The sequence below is a fragment of the Drosophila gunungcola genome, unplaced genomic scaffold, assembly GCF_025200985.1.
Source record: "Drosophila gunungcola strain Sukarami unplaced genomic scaffold, Dgunungcola_SK_2 000001F, whole genome shotgun sequence".
NCBI classification, from domain to species: Eukaryota; Metazoa; Arthropoda; class Insecta; order Diptera; family Drosophilidae; genus Drosophila; species Drosophila gunungcola.
The window spans coordinates 1966496-1981171 of record NW_026453197.1 but is presented as its reverse complement, the minus strand read 5'-3'; the positions used below and the strand labels follow the sequence as shown (position 1 = coordinate 1981171).

General features: G+C 38.6%; 1 protein-coding gene across 7 annotated transcripts in view; it reads right to left on the bottom strand.

Annotated features, from left to right (window-relative positions):
- Positions 1 to 14266, bottom strand: part of LOC128263322 (uncharacterized) — a 44462-nt gene extending 30196 nt beyond the window's left edge. For 5 of the 7 annotated variants that reach the window (XM_052998326.1, XM_052998328.1, XM_052998329.1 and 2 more), the window contains exons 1-3: positions 14017 to 14266; positions 12381 to 12959; positions 3232 to 3501 (exon numbers count right to left, since the gene is read on the bottom strand). In XM_052998326.1, the coding sequence (XP_052854286.1) occupies positions 3232 to 3501; positions 12381 to 12830 (720 nt within the window). In that variant the 5' untranslated portion in view covers positions 12831 to 12959; positions 14017 to 14266. Of the gene's footprint in view, positions 1 to 3231; positions 3502 to 12380; positions 12998 to 14016 lie in introns of all 7 variants that reach the window. The other 2 variants (XM_052998327.1, XM_052998333.1) reach the window with 2 other exon arrangements.
- Between the last annotated feature and the right edge of the window lie 410 nt (positions 14267 to 14676).

Sequence of the window (14676 nt, the reverse complement as noted above, 5' to 3'; positions counted from 1 at the left end):
CGATCCAACTCCTCTTCTCCTGCGCAAAAACGTCACATGTCGCTGGGAAAAAGTAAAACATTGCCGAAATGCAACAAAAGCCAGTTCAGTTCGTCTGTGGCCTCACTTCGATTCCCGGGAACAATTTCACAATGGAAAATGAAAAAATTTCAGAAGGAATCAAGTGGAAATAGCCAGGGTCCAGGGTCCAATGTCCAGTGTCCAGTACCAATATCAATAGCCATGTCCAATCCATTGTTCTCTATCCAAAGGCAGCTGTCAGGTTGCGATTGCCATGCTGGATTTGGGCTTTCCATTCCTATTCCCTTATTTTGCTCGACCAATGTGTTTTAAAAATTTTACTTCCGCTCTTCGAGGCTGGATTTCAGTGTGCCGATTTATATTTGGCATATCTGTCAAGTGAATCGCCAGCGGCCAGCGGCTACATACTATATATGGAATATTAAATATGATTTTCGAGCTGCCACAGAGAAAAGTGGCTATGAATTGAATTTGATTTTATGTCGTTGTTTCGAGTCCTAGACCCTCGCTTTTAGCTTTTTACTGCACTCCTTTGGCACTCCAATATATATTGCCTTTATATAGATTGTGCTGATGCCGGCGCGACTGCATTATGGGGATATTATTCTTCGACTACTTTTCCCTTCCCTTGTCTGCCAATTTATCTTCCTGCGGCCAAGTAAGTCTGGGGTAAACCTGTTTGCCTTGGAGGCTTTTTGCCTTCCTCTTTCCTGCCACTTTTGCGGATTTTCTTCTGCTCTATAAATCGAATCATGTAATAACATAAAAAGAGGGGAATTTGATTGATATCGCTTAGCCATTTTATGTAAGTCAAATGGCCGAACCGCAAAATTTCATTAACTTTCAGCAGCTGCCCGCATATCAAATAGCAGATGCCATAATTAATAGCCATGTGGAGTTGGGTTTTTTTTTGCTTTTTTTATAGGCGAGTATAAATAAAAGTCTGGCGGCCGTTGGCGAAATTATAATTACAACAGTTGCGTGTCTGGATTCTAAATCGAGGATCTGTCTTGATGAAAGTCTCTATATTTTTGTAACTACAGAAAGTTGCCTTTATTATTTCATCACTTCGGAAGCCTAGAGCTTTTCCCTCTGACATCACACGCATTTAAATGACCCACTTGGACCGCCTAGTTGAGCCATCGATTGCCTACATTCACTTATCAATCATAGTTTTCCCCCTATTCACTCTACTTAGATAATCATCAGCTCTCTAACCACTCGATAAACTCGAACGTTTTCCATCATTTGTTGTGATGTGTGTGTTTTTTCCGCAGTTCTTGGCTTTTGACTGGCCATTAAGTTGGCTCAAAGCTGTTCTTGTCGAGATCTCGAAATGAAATTGAAAATTACAGTGTGGATTGCGCGTACAGAATTGGAGATGAGAGTTTCAGGCTGCGGATTTTGTAGATGGTGGATCGGTGGATCGTTGGGTTGTAACTGGCCATCGGAAACCGGTTCGGCGGTGCGCATGCGCCGGAAAACCTGTCCAACGATTCGCTCTGCCCCAAGCCATGAAGACGATATAATGGCTCGAAGAGTCGCTGCCGCAGAGCCGTTCAATGGCGCATCAATTATGTTAATGAAGCTTCCAATGTGTCTTGATATTGAAAACAAAACAACAAAGTTTTACAGGTTTTTTTTTTATTTCGAAAATATAGCGGCCGGCTTGGTTTTAACTTTAGCCGGTTTTCCTTTGTTTACCGCCCCCTTGTCCATCCACCTAAATGTCAGCTGCTGAACAATGAACCACAAATGACAAGAATTGCTGAGAGATCCCAAAATGCAATTTGCATATGTCGACCTTTGCCTACACCTTCACGCCTTTCAGCTGCGCCTCCTTCCCCAGATTCTTGGCATCTCGTTTCTCGTTTAGAGCAAGCGTTGTTTACATTTCCATCGGCACCGGCACCACTAAAGATACTTCTGACCCTGAGCTGATTTATCTTGAAGCTTATGACAGCGGCACGTAGCTGACATTAAATAGCTGGCCGCTGTAAAGGCTTGTAAATATTCTCTGTAAGCCATTTCCTAAAGTTGCATAAAATGCCATGCAAAATGTCAAACTAAATTTGTTGTGGTCTTGCTGGCACAGCACGAAAATACTTTTATATTGTGTAGTAAAATAAGTATAGTACAGTGCGTATAAAGAGCGGGGGTTTCCACTGAGGGGTTCCAAATTTGTGGAGCTTTTTATGTGCTTTGTGTATGATGGAGTATGAGATGGCAGTCATGTGGTGCACAGTAAAAACTATATGGCATTTTTATTAGCAGATTGTTTTACAAAGTTTTTCTAACCATTAAATTCAAAAAATCTAAAATATATACCGAAGCTTGTTTTTTTTTGTCTAAGAGCGACCAGCTTATAATAAAATATAGCTGAGGTTAAATTGATAAAATGTTGCAGGAATTGAACAGTAAAAAAACTTTTCAGTATAAAAACTTAGAAACTAGATGACAGTTTATCAAAAAACTTTTTTAAAGCAGCATCCTAGTTATTAAATAAAAAATATATATATTCTTCAGTTTTATAATTCTTCTTCGGCGTAAGAAATAAATAAAGTAAATAATAAATATTTTACCAGCTTGCAAATAAGGTATTTTTTGATTTGAGTATATCTTTTAAAATCTTTTACTGTAGTGGATCTCCACTGTAGTACCCTTGCAGAATACCACCGCATCTCCATGGTCAACCCCCTTAATGTTCAACTTTGCATGCACCATAAAGCTATGCTTACTGATTTTGTGGTGCACTTGTCCCTTTTTTTGCTGGCATTTAGCAATGTCGTTGGTTTATGAAGATTATTATTATGATTATGATTATTGCATTCATATATTTGTTCTGCTCAACGCTGCGTTTACTGCAACGCTGAGCTTTGAAGTGTTTTGGATGCATTACGTATTCGCAATGAATTCAGGGTTGAATAGTTTGCTAAAGAAACGAAACGCTTAAACTATTGCATAACGAAACTAAATTCAAAGATCCATAAAACCATTAGTGAAAAATGAAATTAACTTAAATATGGTCCTAAAATAGATGGAGCAGATTGGTGGAAGAAAGTGCCAGAAAACGAAGGTAACAAACTCAAAGCAAATTTTCAGAGCAATGTCTAAAGTTGTGAGGTAGCCATGAACCAAAACCAATTCAATCCAAAACCATGCCAATAAACTCTAGTTAAGGAATCTACTAAAATTTACTAAAGTTCGTACCATATCGGGCCTGAAGTACACCTGTTGCGTATACATAGAGCTTTTCAGCGAGGACGTCTTATCCGGGAATAGAATGCATTTCCCGGGCGTGGTGGAAATCCCTGTTGTTGTTGTTGTTCTTGTTGTTGTTGCATTGGGTGTCATATTGGGATGATGGCCCACGCCCACATCGGTTTTCTGGGCGGTCAGACTGCTCGTGGAATTGACTTTGGAGGCGTGCGAAAGGCGTTTCATGTGCGTCCACATCTGATGCCAGGGCGCCGTTTCTTTCTAAATTGTTTTTGCGTTTTCCCGAAATGATCGTTGTTCAACGGGGGTTTTCATTTTTTCGGGGGGAGTATCGTTGTTGTTGTGTTGTTGTTTTTGTATAGTGGGGTGGGGGGAAAGGTAGAAACGAGGGGTGGGATTGAGTAAATATTGTTTTTTTTTTTTTATTGTATATTTTTTGTTTGCGGTTATGTAAGAGAGATTGGTGGTTTGGTTTTTGTTTCGAGTTTTGTGTGTGGGAACGAAAAAACAGAAATAAATGGGAATTTTATTGTCAATTTAATTGCTGCCAATTTTCGAATAGAGAATAACTAAAATAAGTAGTTTTTGTTATGGTTTATGTAAGCAATAAAAGTGGTATTCGGTAAAACGAGACTTAAATTGTTTTGGAATTTCTAAAATTATATAAACGATATTTTTTAAATTAGAGCTTGTGTAAGCAATTGGTTAAACGAGACTTAAACTGGTTTAAAATTTCTCAAATTAAATAAACGGTGTGATTTTCAATGGAGAAGTTGTATATTAAGTTGATATTATATGTGTGGATTAGTCAAGATATATACTTATTCACAAAAGACAAGGCTAAAGAAATCCTCTTAATAAACATTTAACTATTATTTTTGGGCTTTTAGCTATATTTTCGCCTTTCGTTCTCAAATATTCATTCAGAAAGCCAAGAAAAATGATTTTATAATTAGATTAGATGACATAGGTACATGTTTCACACACAGAGAGTAAGTTATGTAAAAGACACACGCACTTGACACCCACTTAGCACTCAGCACCCTCCTTCCACTCCACAAATATTGCCTCCCTTAAACAATCACCCAACTATGATGTCATACGAAGCCAAACGCGCTACCAATTTTAATTCTGTTTGCCTTGGTTGTGTTTCATTTTCATTTTCTAGCGGGTGTAAGTACACATACCGGGGTATGATGTCAACTTCTGGCCATTGGTTGGCGGCTCATTGCCGCCGGCGCTGTGTTTTAAAGAATTTAGAATTCACCGATAAGAGTCGAGGCACGTTAAACTTAACGCCATCGATTGATAAGCTTACGACAAAAATAAATCTATCTTCTCTGATAGAGTTGACTAATTTGCTCCAAGAGAGCCGGAGCAAGAAATAAAATTCCTAAGAAAATTTATGAGCACAGTTGTTGAGGTAGGTGAACTATTAATAGGGTTGAAGCAATCGATCCATTTGAATGAGTCACTCTCAGTTGGATGGGGAGCAATAAATCTTTAAATTATTTCTTGTTAAAGTTTTGTTATGAGAAATATATATATGTTTTTTTATTTTATTTTGCTTTAAAAATGAAATGTAGGTAACTAGGGTTTAAGTACCATGATGAATGACTGTTATCCACAAACAGCCATAAAATACCGCCCCACACGACTCGCCTTAATGATGTGTGAGTGCAGCACTCCTTGGTCCTATTATGCCATTAAAAGCTCGTAAAAAACAAAGTCTAGGCTGGACAACACACCTTCAACCACATCCACATCCACATCCACATTCACATCATCGTCATCATCACGGTCATTATCTTGATCAACGGAATTTACGCTGGCAGCCCCAAAGCGGTTGGCAAATGCATTAAGAGTTCGTGCCCTTGTAGCAAAATGCGGTTATGGTTAGGGGGTCGTTTCACGGGTATCCAACATCCCCTTGATTCAACAAAAAACCCCCTGATGTGGCACACACACTCCCACACAACACACACCTTCCACGCAACTCGCACTAATCAAATGAAAACAATTTCCGTTTGTCATGCAAACAGTTGCTGCAACCTACCCCCAAAAAATGAGTAAAGTGCAACAGTAACCATAACAAGTGGAGAACGGAAGCAATGAAAATGGTCAGCCCATGGATTGCCCCTCAGCTTGTATTTGTCAATACACCGCAAAAAAATCTATCTAAAAAGGCCGATACAAAAAAATTAATATTCATCTGAGTTCTCAATACAAGATGTATATGAATCTCTTAAAATGATAGAAGGTAAACAGATATTTTAGCTATTTAATAAAGAAACTGTTGTTTTACAGCACTGGTGATCACATCCAATTTTTTTTTATTTTTTTAATTTTGTATCTAAGCTTTATAAATACTAGTTTATTTTTAATACATTTTGTTTATCAGGGAATAAAGTTTTTCATTAATAAAATATTTGTTTTGTAACACAAAAATGTTATTATTATTTAATTTAGTTAATTTTTTTCATTTGTAATTTCACTTTTAAAGCAAATATGTTAAATTATTGTGTATAATTAAATAATTAAAAAAATGATCATTTTATTCTTTAAAAAAAAAAGAAACACTTTTATCTTAAGGTCAGATAAAATATTTTTATTTTTAAGCAATGAAATTTTTGTTCAGTGCACCTGCGTGTGTCCGTATCTGTGAGTGGGTTTGGGTCTCTGTTTTAGGTTGCCCCATTCGGGGCATATGAGTGTGGTTGCATTGTTGCTGTTACCATGACCCCTGTCTTTATTGCAGTCCTCGTTGTATATTCCTCTTTATAGTATAAACAATTCATTAAAACGGGAAATGGCAATTATAAAGAAATTATACACAAAGAGCAATGAATAATTTTTTGTTCCGAGAGGGCAAAAGAGGGCGTGTCGCCCGGAGGCCTAAGCAGATATTGAGGATTGCTCGTTGCGCTGTTTTGTGAATATTTAATGCGAAGACAGGCTTTAAGTGAGGCAAGTGCATGTATAGAGCCCCCCACAAAGTTACAGAAACTTGGGAAACAAATGCTCGCCCGACTCACGCATTCGACTTGCCACAGAAAAATGCTGGCGAAAACAAAAGCAAAAACTCATTGCAATGCGGCTGTGCCTTCCACATCATCATCGTCATCATCATCGTCTTTTTTGGATGCATCTCGTTGCCACGCCTCGTTTAACTCAAAGGGGGCGTGGCAAAGGGGGAGTGCAGGGCGCTTAACTCAATTGCATATGCAACATTTCGTTGCAACAAACTGCAATCTTGACTGTGGCGGCATGCAACATGTTGATGTAATATGCAAATTGTATGCCGTTGCCATTGTCTCGACAGATTTCCTAAGAAACATTTCTCCCCCCAGCCCAATTGCTGTCGTCGCGAAAAAATGAGGAAGCTGCGATCCCGCTTTTCCAGAAGCTTTCAACCATGGAACTTACTGTCAGACCGAGGGTGTTGATCTGGGAAATTCCGCTCAAAATGCAGTTCTAACCCATCGTAATGGATAAAAAGCAAGGAAATTATGGGCTCTACAAATTGTTAAGGCTATTAAACTAAGCCATAACAGTCTGCAGAAATGTGTCAAATCTTTTCGAATTATGTCTAAAAATAAATTTAAACCATTTTGTTTCCCTAAACAACAAAATAAAATTAAAATAATAAAATCCATAAATTGTTTTGGTATTTTAAAGACCATTATTAATGTTCCTTGTTTTGTTTTAAAAATCAAACAAATTATTTATAAGTATATTTTTTCCAAAATCTTTTTTGAAATGTTTGGATAGAAAGGTAGTGTTCTTTAAAAGTATTCCATTTTTATCCAATATATTTCTCATAAACAGTTTTCTTTAAACTGTTTACTTAAAAATTATATAAAAAGAACTGACGGCAAAGCAGACGGAATAAAAGTCAACCATATGTTTCTTAATGCCATTGCCGTATGCAATATAAAATGTAAAAATGTTTGCCTGGAACAAATTGAACCATTTGATGCTTAACAAAGTTTTTTGATCATCGGTCGAGGTCAGCCCTTTCACACATATATTTCGTTTACCCACCCACAATACCCCTTTTGGTTTCCAAACGCCACCAATTTAAAAGTTGCTCTACATTATGCCATCTCCACGCACTTAATGCAATCTATCAAAATGCATTAAGAAAATGGAGGGAAAATATTGCAGCTGTTGTGTACTGCGAAATAAAATTCATACCGAACTAAATAAATTTTAATTAATGCACAACCTACAATGTATACCAAATGTTTTCCCTACATTGCATATATTGGTACTAACAACACAGTTTTTAAAGAGTCTTTATTAAAACGTGCCATATTCAGTTTAATATTTTCTCAGTGTGCTTTCTGTTGCTGCTGTTGAATTTAGTGGGTCACTGTGGAACTGCTTAATTGTGATATATCACTTTACACGCCCGGAGAGGGAAACCAAATTGAGATATGTAAAAAAAAAAAATAAAAAACAAGAACGCAACTTCAAAACGTTACGACCGACCCGATAAAAACAGAAGCCACAAAATATTAAATGCAATTGTTCAGATCGAAAAATTCAACGCAAAAAATTGGCTTTAAGACAGTTGGGGTTCCCCTTGCTCCGCCAATCCGCAGCAGGAAAAACATTTTTCCATTGGCATTTCCTTTTTGCATTTGTGATTTGCTCCCCTTTTACCCCAATTCGCCGACGAAAATTGCACTTCTGTGTGCCATTTGGTTTTGCTGCCTTGGGTGGAAAATTCCCTCGCGTAGCTGACAGCAGCTGCCCCACCACCCAAAACCACCCACTTTCACCCCCTACCACCCCCTCTTACCCATTCCAAAGAGCCTATCAAAGCTACACAGCCTCCCAAAACAGCCCATCCCCCTTTTATTTGCATTAAGCCCGGCCATTTATTTGTATATTTTATTGTGGAGCATATTTTCCGCTAAAGTTTTCCTCTCTTTTTCGCCTTTATGAATGAAAACATCGAGGGGTTGTCAGTGGGGCAGGCGAAGGGGGTGGGGTGGGAATGGGAATGGGTGGGGTTGAATGAAATGATTTTCTCTGTATTATTTGTTTTTTTCGGCTCATTTTTATTTTTACGCATTTCTTGCGTGTCGCCTTTGCAACGCTTTTGTCTTTCCTCAGCAGCTCTTTATTTCTGTGCTTTTCGACTCCCCCGAAAAATGCTCATGTTGTTTAGTTTACTTTTAGTTTATCCAAGGGGTTTTTCGGTGGGGTTTGCTCTATTTTCCTCGCCGATAAGAGTGAAATATGTGTGTGTGTGCGTCGCTCACTTGTCTCTCGATTTATTCAACGATTTATTCAACGAACATTGCGTGCACGAAGGCAATTCCGACAAGCAAATGGCCAAACGACTCAAATTACCCGGCTGCAGTTTGGCCTAACCCCACGAAAATTGTGTTTTCTATTTGTTTACCTTTCGGCGGTTACTGGGCCTACTGTTATTGTTGTTCTTCTTCAACAACCTCCCCTTTTTCAAACCGAGTTTGTGAGCTACTTCTATATTTGGACAAATTTATGGCTGGCTAATTAAAGGAAAGGCTTAGATCTCGTTTATTGTGAAGTTTGGACCAGATAAGCTTAGCGTTCTTAGAGGGTAGTTAAAAATGTGGGTAACAAAATATAATTATACCATGGTAGGATTTATATGATCGTTAGGCAATTTATACAAATTTTAAAAGGTTTTATAGTTTCTTTGTTTGATATTCGGTTAGAGCATACACATTTCAATCGAATTTTAAGCGACAAAATTTTCAATAAAATAAAAAAATATTTTACAGTAATCATTACTACTTCAAAATTATTTAAATATATATACAATATTGATTTGGTAACCGCAGTGCCAAAATAATTGTATATTTATTATTTTCGTGCATGTAATGTTTGAATCAATTAGTGATTGTTCAATCGATTATAACATTTCCGACTTAAATGCAATATATGAGAGACATATTTTTGATTTCCAGCATGGGGAATTAACAATTTGAGCAATAAAAATACAGCCCCCTGATGTTAATTTTCTAATTTCGCTGGCAGATCTTCCTCGTCAAACATTTTTCTCTCTAAATAGACAGTGCGCCCCAAAAACTGACTGATTCATAGCCCAAGGCCCAACTCAACTCAATTCAATTCAACTCAACCCCAACACTCGACCACTCGCATTTACTGACCAATTCTAAGGCTTCTCTGCGTATTCAGGCATGTAAAATAAAAAAACATGTATTTTTCATTTATCATTCTATTTTTTTGCCAACATTTTTTTTTTGTTTGTAATTTGTGGCAAAAACACTGTGTGGCCAACAGAACATTTTCACATATTCGTGTGGAATGTGTGTGCCGTTAAATTGAATTGCGCGCCAAAAGAGCAGAAAATAAATTGACATTGAATGTAAAATTTATTGAAATTGTTTACGTGGCAGTGGGTCCTCCCAATATAGTCGGATGTCAGGGGGAAAAAACGAAAGAGATTTCTCCTCTCGAGGTCTTTTCACTGGAACCACCTTTCTGCTCCAGATGCGCCCTCAACTGGGCCCTTTTGCAACTGCAGTCGAGTGCAACGAGCCGCTGCAAGATGGACATGGACATGGGTCTTTCTCCCCCACTCTGTGTGTGTGGGTCAAACATAGGTATACCTCATAGTCCGCAGCTTTTGCTGCTCGGCACTTTCTGGCTTTCCTCCACTGAGGCTCTAGTTACCGGGTTTTGTCTTCGCTTTGCGGTGTCTGCCTCACTTTTGCTCACATTTCGCATGGCCAACTAACGGGCCGCGTTGTCTTTGGGCCAATGCCTTTTTAAGTGTGACTAATTATGACTGGGGCACTTGAGGTGTTATTTTCTTGCCGCTCAACGAGTTCAACGATCTGAGGATTCGGTGTGTCTGCTACAAGAAGGGCTGACGCTGACCTAAAATCGTTTTTGCAGGCCTCTTGCGCAATTTGTATCGATTTAGTGCGGGGAAATCCTGCAAGATTTGACAGAGCACAAAAAAAAGGAATAGTTCACCCAAGTAAGCTGCGCAAATATTTTGGCTGCAGTTTCCCGGGGGCCCGGCTGAAATTATGCAGGCAATTTTGGCCCCTAAAACTCTTACGTACAATTTGTTACGAGTTGACAAGGCAAAAGCTCTGCCTGTATCAGGTAATCAGTCTTGACTTGGCTGGCTAAGGGCCAAACAGAATTGATGATGTGACATAAGAACTGAGAGTACAACTTTGGCTGGACTAAGTGGAAGTTACTCAAGATAATCAAAGTGGTCCAAATAGTATTATCTTTTCAATCATATCCATTTATTGTGAGGTAAAGACTTCCTCTTAAATTTTAGAGATAAGAGTTCTCCAAATCCTATCTACATTTCGTGTTAGCTCATCGCTATCTTTTAGCGTAGCATTGTTATTGTCTACCTAATAGATATACATATACATTTCGCCATTCATTATCTCAGTTTATGTTTTCAGCCATGGGCTGAGGCCACCTACCTGGGAACTTGGTTCTAAGCTACCTAACCAGACAACCCAGCCCCGTCCATTTTCATATATACAAAGATACTCGAGGGGAACTGGGTTCTGGGGGTCCTCAGTAAGCTTTAAAGAAATAAAAATGAGCAGAGCCTAGAGAGGCTTTGGCCAGATGATGAGGCCACCACAGTCGAGATAAAAACCGCCAGCGATAAGAGCGTTAGCAAAATAATAACAAAATAAAAAGCATTTACATATAGCCAGAAGGTCGTGTTCGGACAGCGGAAAGTAGCCTGGAGTATCCATATTCTCAGACGGGCAAGTCAGTCACCTATAGCCCAAAGGGGGGGGACTTGGGCCATTAGTGAAATGGCCCTGTCAAGAACTGCGGTCTGGACGGCAAAAAAATGTGTGTATGGCTTATTTGGTTTAGGCCCTGTTCACTCCATCCACTCCATCCACGTCTGTTCTATTTGCCTTTTCCTCATTCAACGTGCTTCATTTGGTTTTAGTAGAAGGTAGCCACTAATTTGCAGCATCATGAAGGCATTTCTTTTGCTTATGGACCAAATCTAATAAGAGCTTTATGGGGAAGGGAAAGATCGAAAATCTAACTAAACATTAAGGGCAACTTTCGGATTTGGCTAAATTCATAAGGATTTGTCTGGGAAGATATTTTGCATATTTTTTAAGACATCGTACAATGATTTTATTTTAGATGATGTAAGCTTAAGGAATGTAGCATTTAAAGAATTAATATAGATGAGGTACACATTTTTTCCAGCCATTTTAAAGAATTCTATTTCGTATAATGAAAACTCTAAAGCCTGAACATTTAGGAAATGTCTATAGCCCGAATGAAGATCCCGCCCAGCCATTTATCAAGCGCTCAAGGTATTCAAGAATTATTTGACGACAAATTTCAATAAATTAAAAGATAAAAATATATGCTTCGACCAGATTGTCGAGATGCTCTTTTAGATGAATCGCAGCGATAATGAACTCGATTACTTGGGCTTTCATTATCACGTAGGCTTTTCTCGATCCCCGCACCTTGCCCCTCTTAATTGTAATTTATATCCTACGAGTGTGTAGCCCTGGCACACTGAAGAAAGTTTTTTTTAATTTAATTCAATATTTTATCCCAGCGATACAAGCATATGCTTATTGTTTAGGCACTGGTCATTATACCATGAAAAAATTAGATATAAACATTATTGACTTAAAAATCACTATAAAATTTTAAATACAAGAGATCTAAGACTTTATAAGTCTTGAATTGTATAAAATTAAATTTTTTGTTTTTAGTTGTGGGGCTTATAATATAAAAAAAAAATATCTGTTTTCTTAAGGGGTTTATTTCTTCAAGTGCTTCGCATCAAAAGCCTATGGTCCCAAGTTTCAGTCCCAAAGATAATGTTGATTTTTTGAAAATTTTCTTTGTAATTTTTGTAAAGTCTTTCAATACATTCTAAATATATTAAATAAAAAAAAACATGGCAAAAAAAAGAAAGAAAGTTTTTTTTAGTTTTTGTAGACTTAAATTCCAGATCTTAAGTTAAGACTATTTAACCTTGACTTTAGACAAAGCGTTCTCGACTTTTTAAAAACAGTTTGTATTGATTTTGATAAATGTTTTCAATTTGTTTGGGTGTTCTTTTTTAGCAGTGTGTATTGGAAGCTCACCTTGGGATCCAAAATGCTGCGCTCCAGGCTATCCTCACGATTCATGGTTGTGGCGGTGCTGCCGGTGCCAGTGCTGCTGCCACCTCCACCTCCGCCGCCACCTCCTCCGCCCATGCTGCCGTTCCCCTCCCGCTGGCTGCTCCGCTCCCGTTCCCGCTCGCGCTCCTGCTGCTCCAGCCGCAGTCGAGCCCGCTCCACACGCGCCAGGGTCGGACTGTCCAGGATGGAGGGCGCCCGAGAGGGGGGCCGCGAATTGTTGGCCACATTCGTGTGCAATTGCTGCAATTGTTGTTGCAGCTGCTGCTGCTGCTGTTGCTGCTGCTGGTGCAGCGTCTCCAGGGTGGCACTGTTGTTGGAGGAGGTCGAGCCCGGAGTGGGCGTGGCCGAGGACGATGAGTTGGTCATGGTGGCCGTCGACGTTGTGGAAATGGATGTGGTGTGCATGAGCATTTTCCTTTTTGAATTACTAAGCCTAGAAGGTTTTTCCTTTTTTTTATAGTTGGATCGTTGAATTTAGCGGTAACTTAACTGTAACGCTTGCTTATTACTTATGGGGGAATGTTGCACTTTTCGAGTTGACTGTGGGTGGAGAATCGAAGGGAGGTTTCCATTAGGTACTATTCATAAATAAAACAAGAGTTTATTGCGTTTTATTTCAGGTCTTTGTGTGTTTAAAAATGAGTAAGGTTTGTGGTTTTCTATTTGTGTTTATCAAACATTGTGTTGGTTTAGTTCGTCAGTTTCTCAGATATATTTCATTGTTTGCTCTGATCAATCAAGTTTATTTACTATTTAATCTAGATTTTTTTAAGAAATAAGAAATGTGGACTTCAAATCTGATACAAAAATGCTATGCTAAATATACCTATTTGTCAGTTGTTTAAAGCTATACTATTTGAAATTTAAATATTTCGATTATATCATTTTAAAAATGTGATTGCTAATCTAACAGCAATTAACTGAACTACATAAACCTTTTATGCGCCACCAAACCCTTGTTTACACCTCACTTTTGAAGCTAGAACCCTTGACACCTTGGGTAATTAATGTCTACCTCAATTGCATTTCTTATCACGGCTATCCATTCCGCTCACTTAATTTATGACTCCTCTATCTGTGCAGTGGCAGCCGCCAATTTCGGCTTGTTATTGTTGCCATTTTCCTTTCAGCAATCCACAGAGGAGTGCAGCCAAGAAATAGAAAAAGAAATACAAACTAAACTAAAACCAACACAAGAGCGCAGTCAATAATTTTCACAAAACTGGTTTTCTTTTTTCGGGTTTTTCGATTTGGGCAGGTCTTGAAGTCCGATGCAGGTAGTTTTTACTTTCGCACAATAAAAACACTGCGTGGATGGGTATTTGAAAAGGGGAAGGGGGACTGAACTGCAAAGTGCAATCCGAAAGATACAAATGTATCTTTTGGCATTCGCAACGATTCTCGGGCACTTTTCGAGCTGTTTATTGGCCCGATCAGTTTGTTTGCTGACGTCGGTTGGGCATATTATTTATATTTTCTTGGCGCGTTGCTTTCGCATATGGGATGCCAAACACGTTTGTTTTGATATTTCCGCTGACATATTAATTCTTGAATTTGGTTTCGATGGTAATTGGTTTCTTGGTTTTGTTGCACATACTTCTTTAGGTTTTAGATTGAATTAGTTGGCAGCGCGTCGCGTCGCATTTCTTTGCGGTATCTCGATGTGGTATATGGTTTTGGCAATTGAAAAAACCAATTTTGTGGTTGGCCAAAATTTTATTTTCAAACTGAGTTGAGTTGGTCGCGCAAAGCAAACGAGCGACCGAAGCGAAGCGAAGCGTTCGTCCGCTTCTCGAGCGCGTTAAATTCGAAATAACGAAACAAAAACGCGAGCTGCCCGTCGATGACTGGCGCAACCGAAAACTGGTTTGCCGTCAAACCTTCTGCATCGGTATTCGGGTGTTGCTTCGAACATGTTCGAGAGGCGCACAGTGGCCTGCACAGTGGGTCGGCCAGAGCAAGAAAATATTGGTTTTTGATTTGGCAATTTTTGCACTATAAATATTTTTCGAAATTGCTCTAAAGTTAAGGAAAAACTGATACAAAGGCGATTGGAAACTGATTTTAGGGCCCATTTTTCAAAATTAAAGTTTTTATGTTTCCAGCTAATTTTAGATGACTTTTTGTTCTACAACTAAGGGCGATATCGTCCTCAAATTGAAAAAATAAGTTCAGCATGCATCGAAAACAATCCCCCTTGACTAAAAAAAATTAGGCGTTTTAAAGAGCTAGCTAGCTAATCAAACGTTCGGGAGAA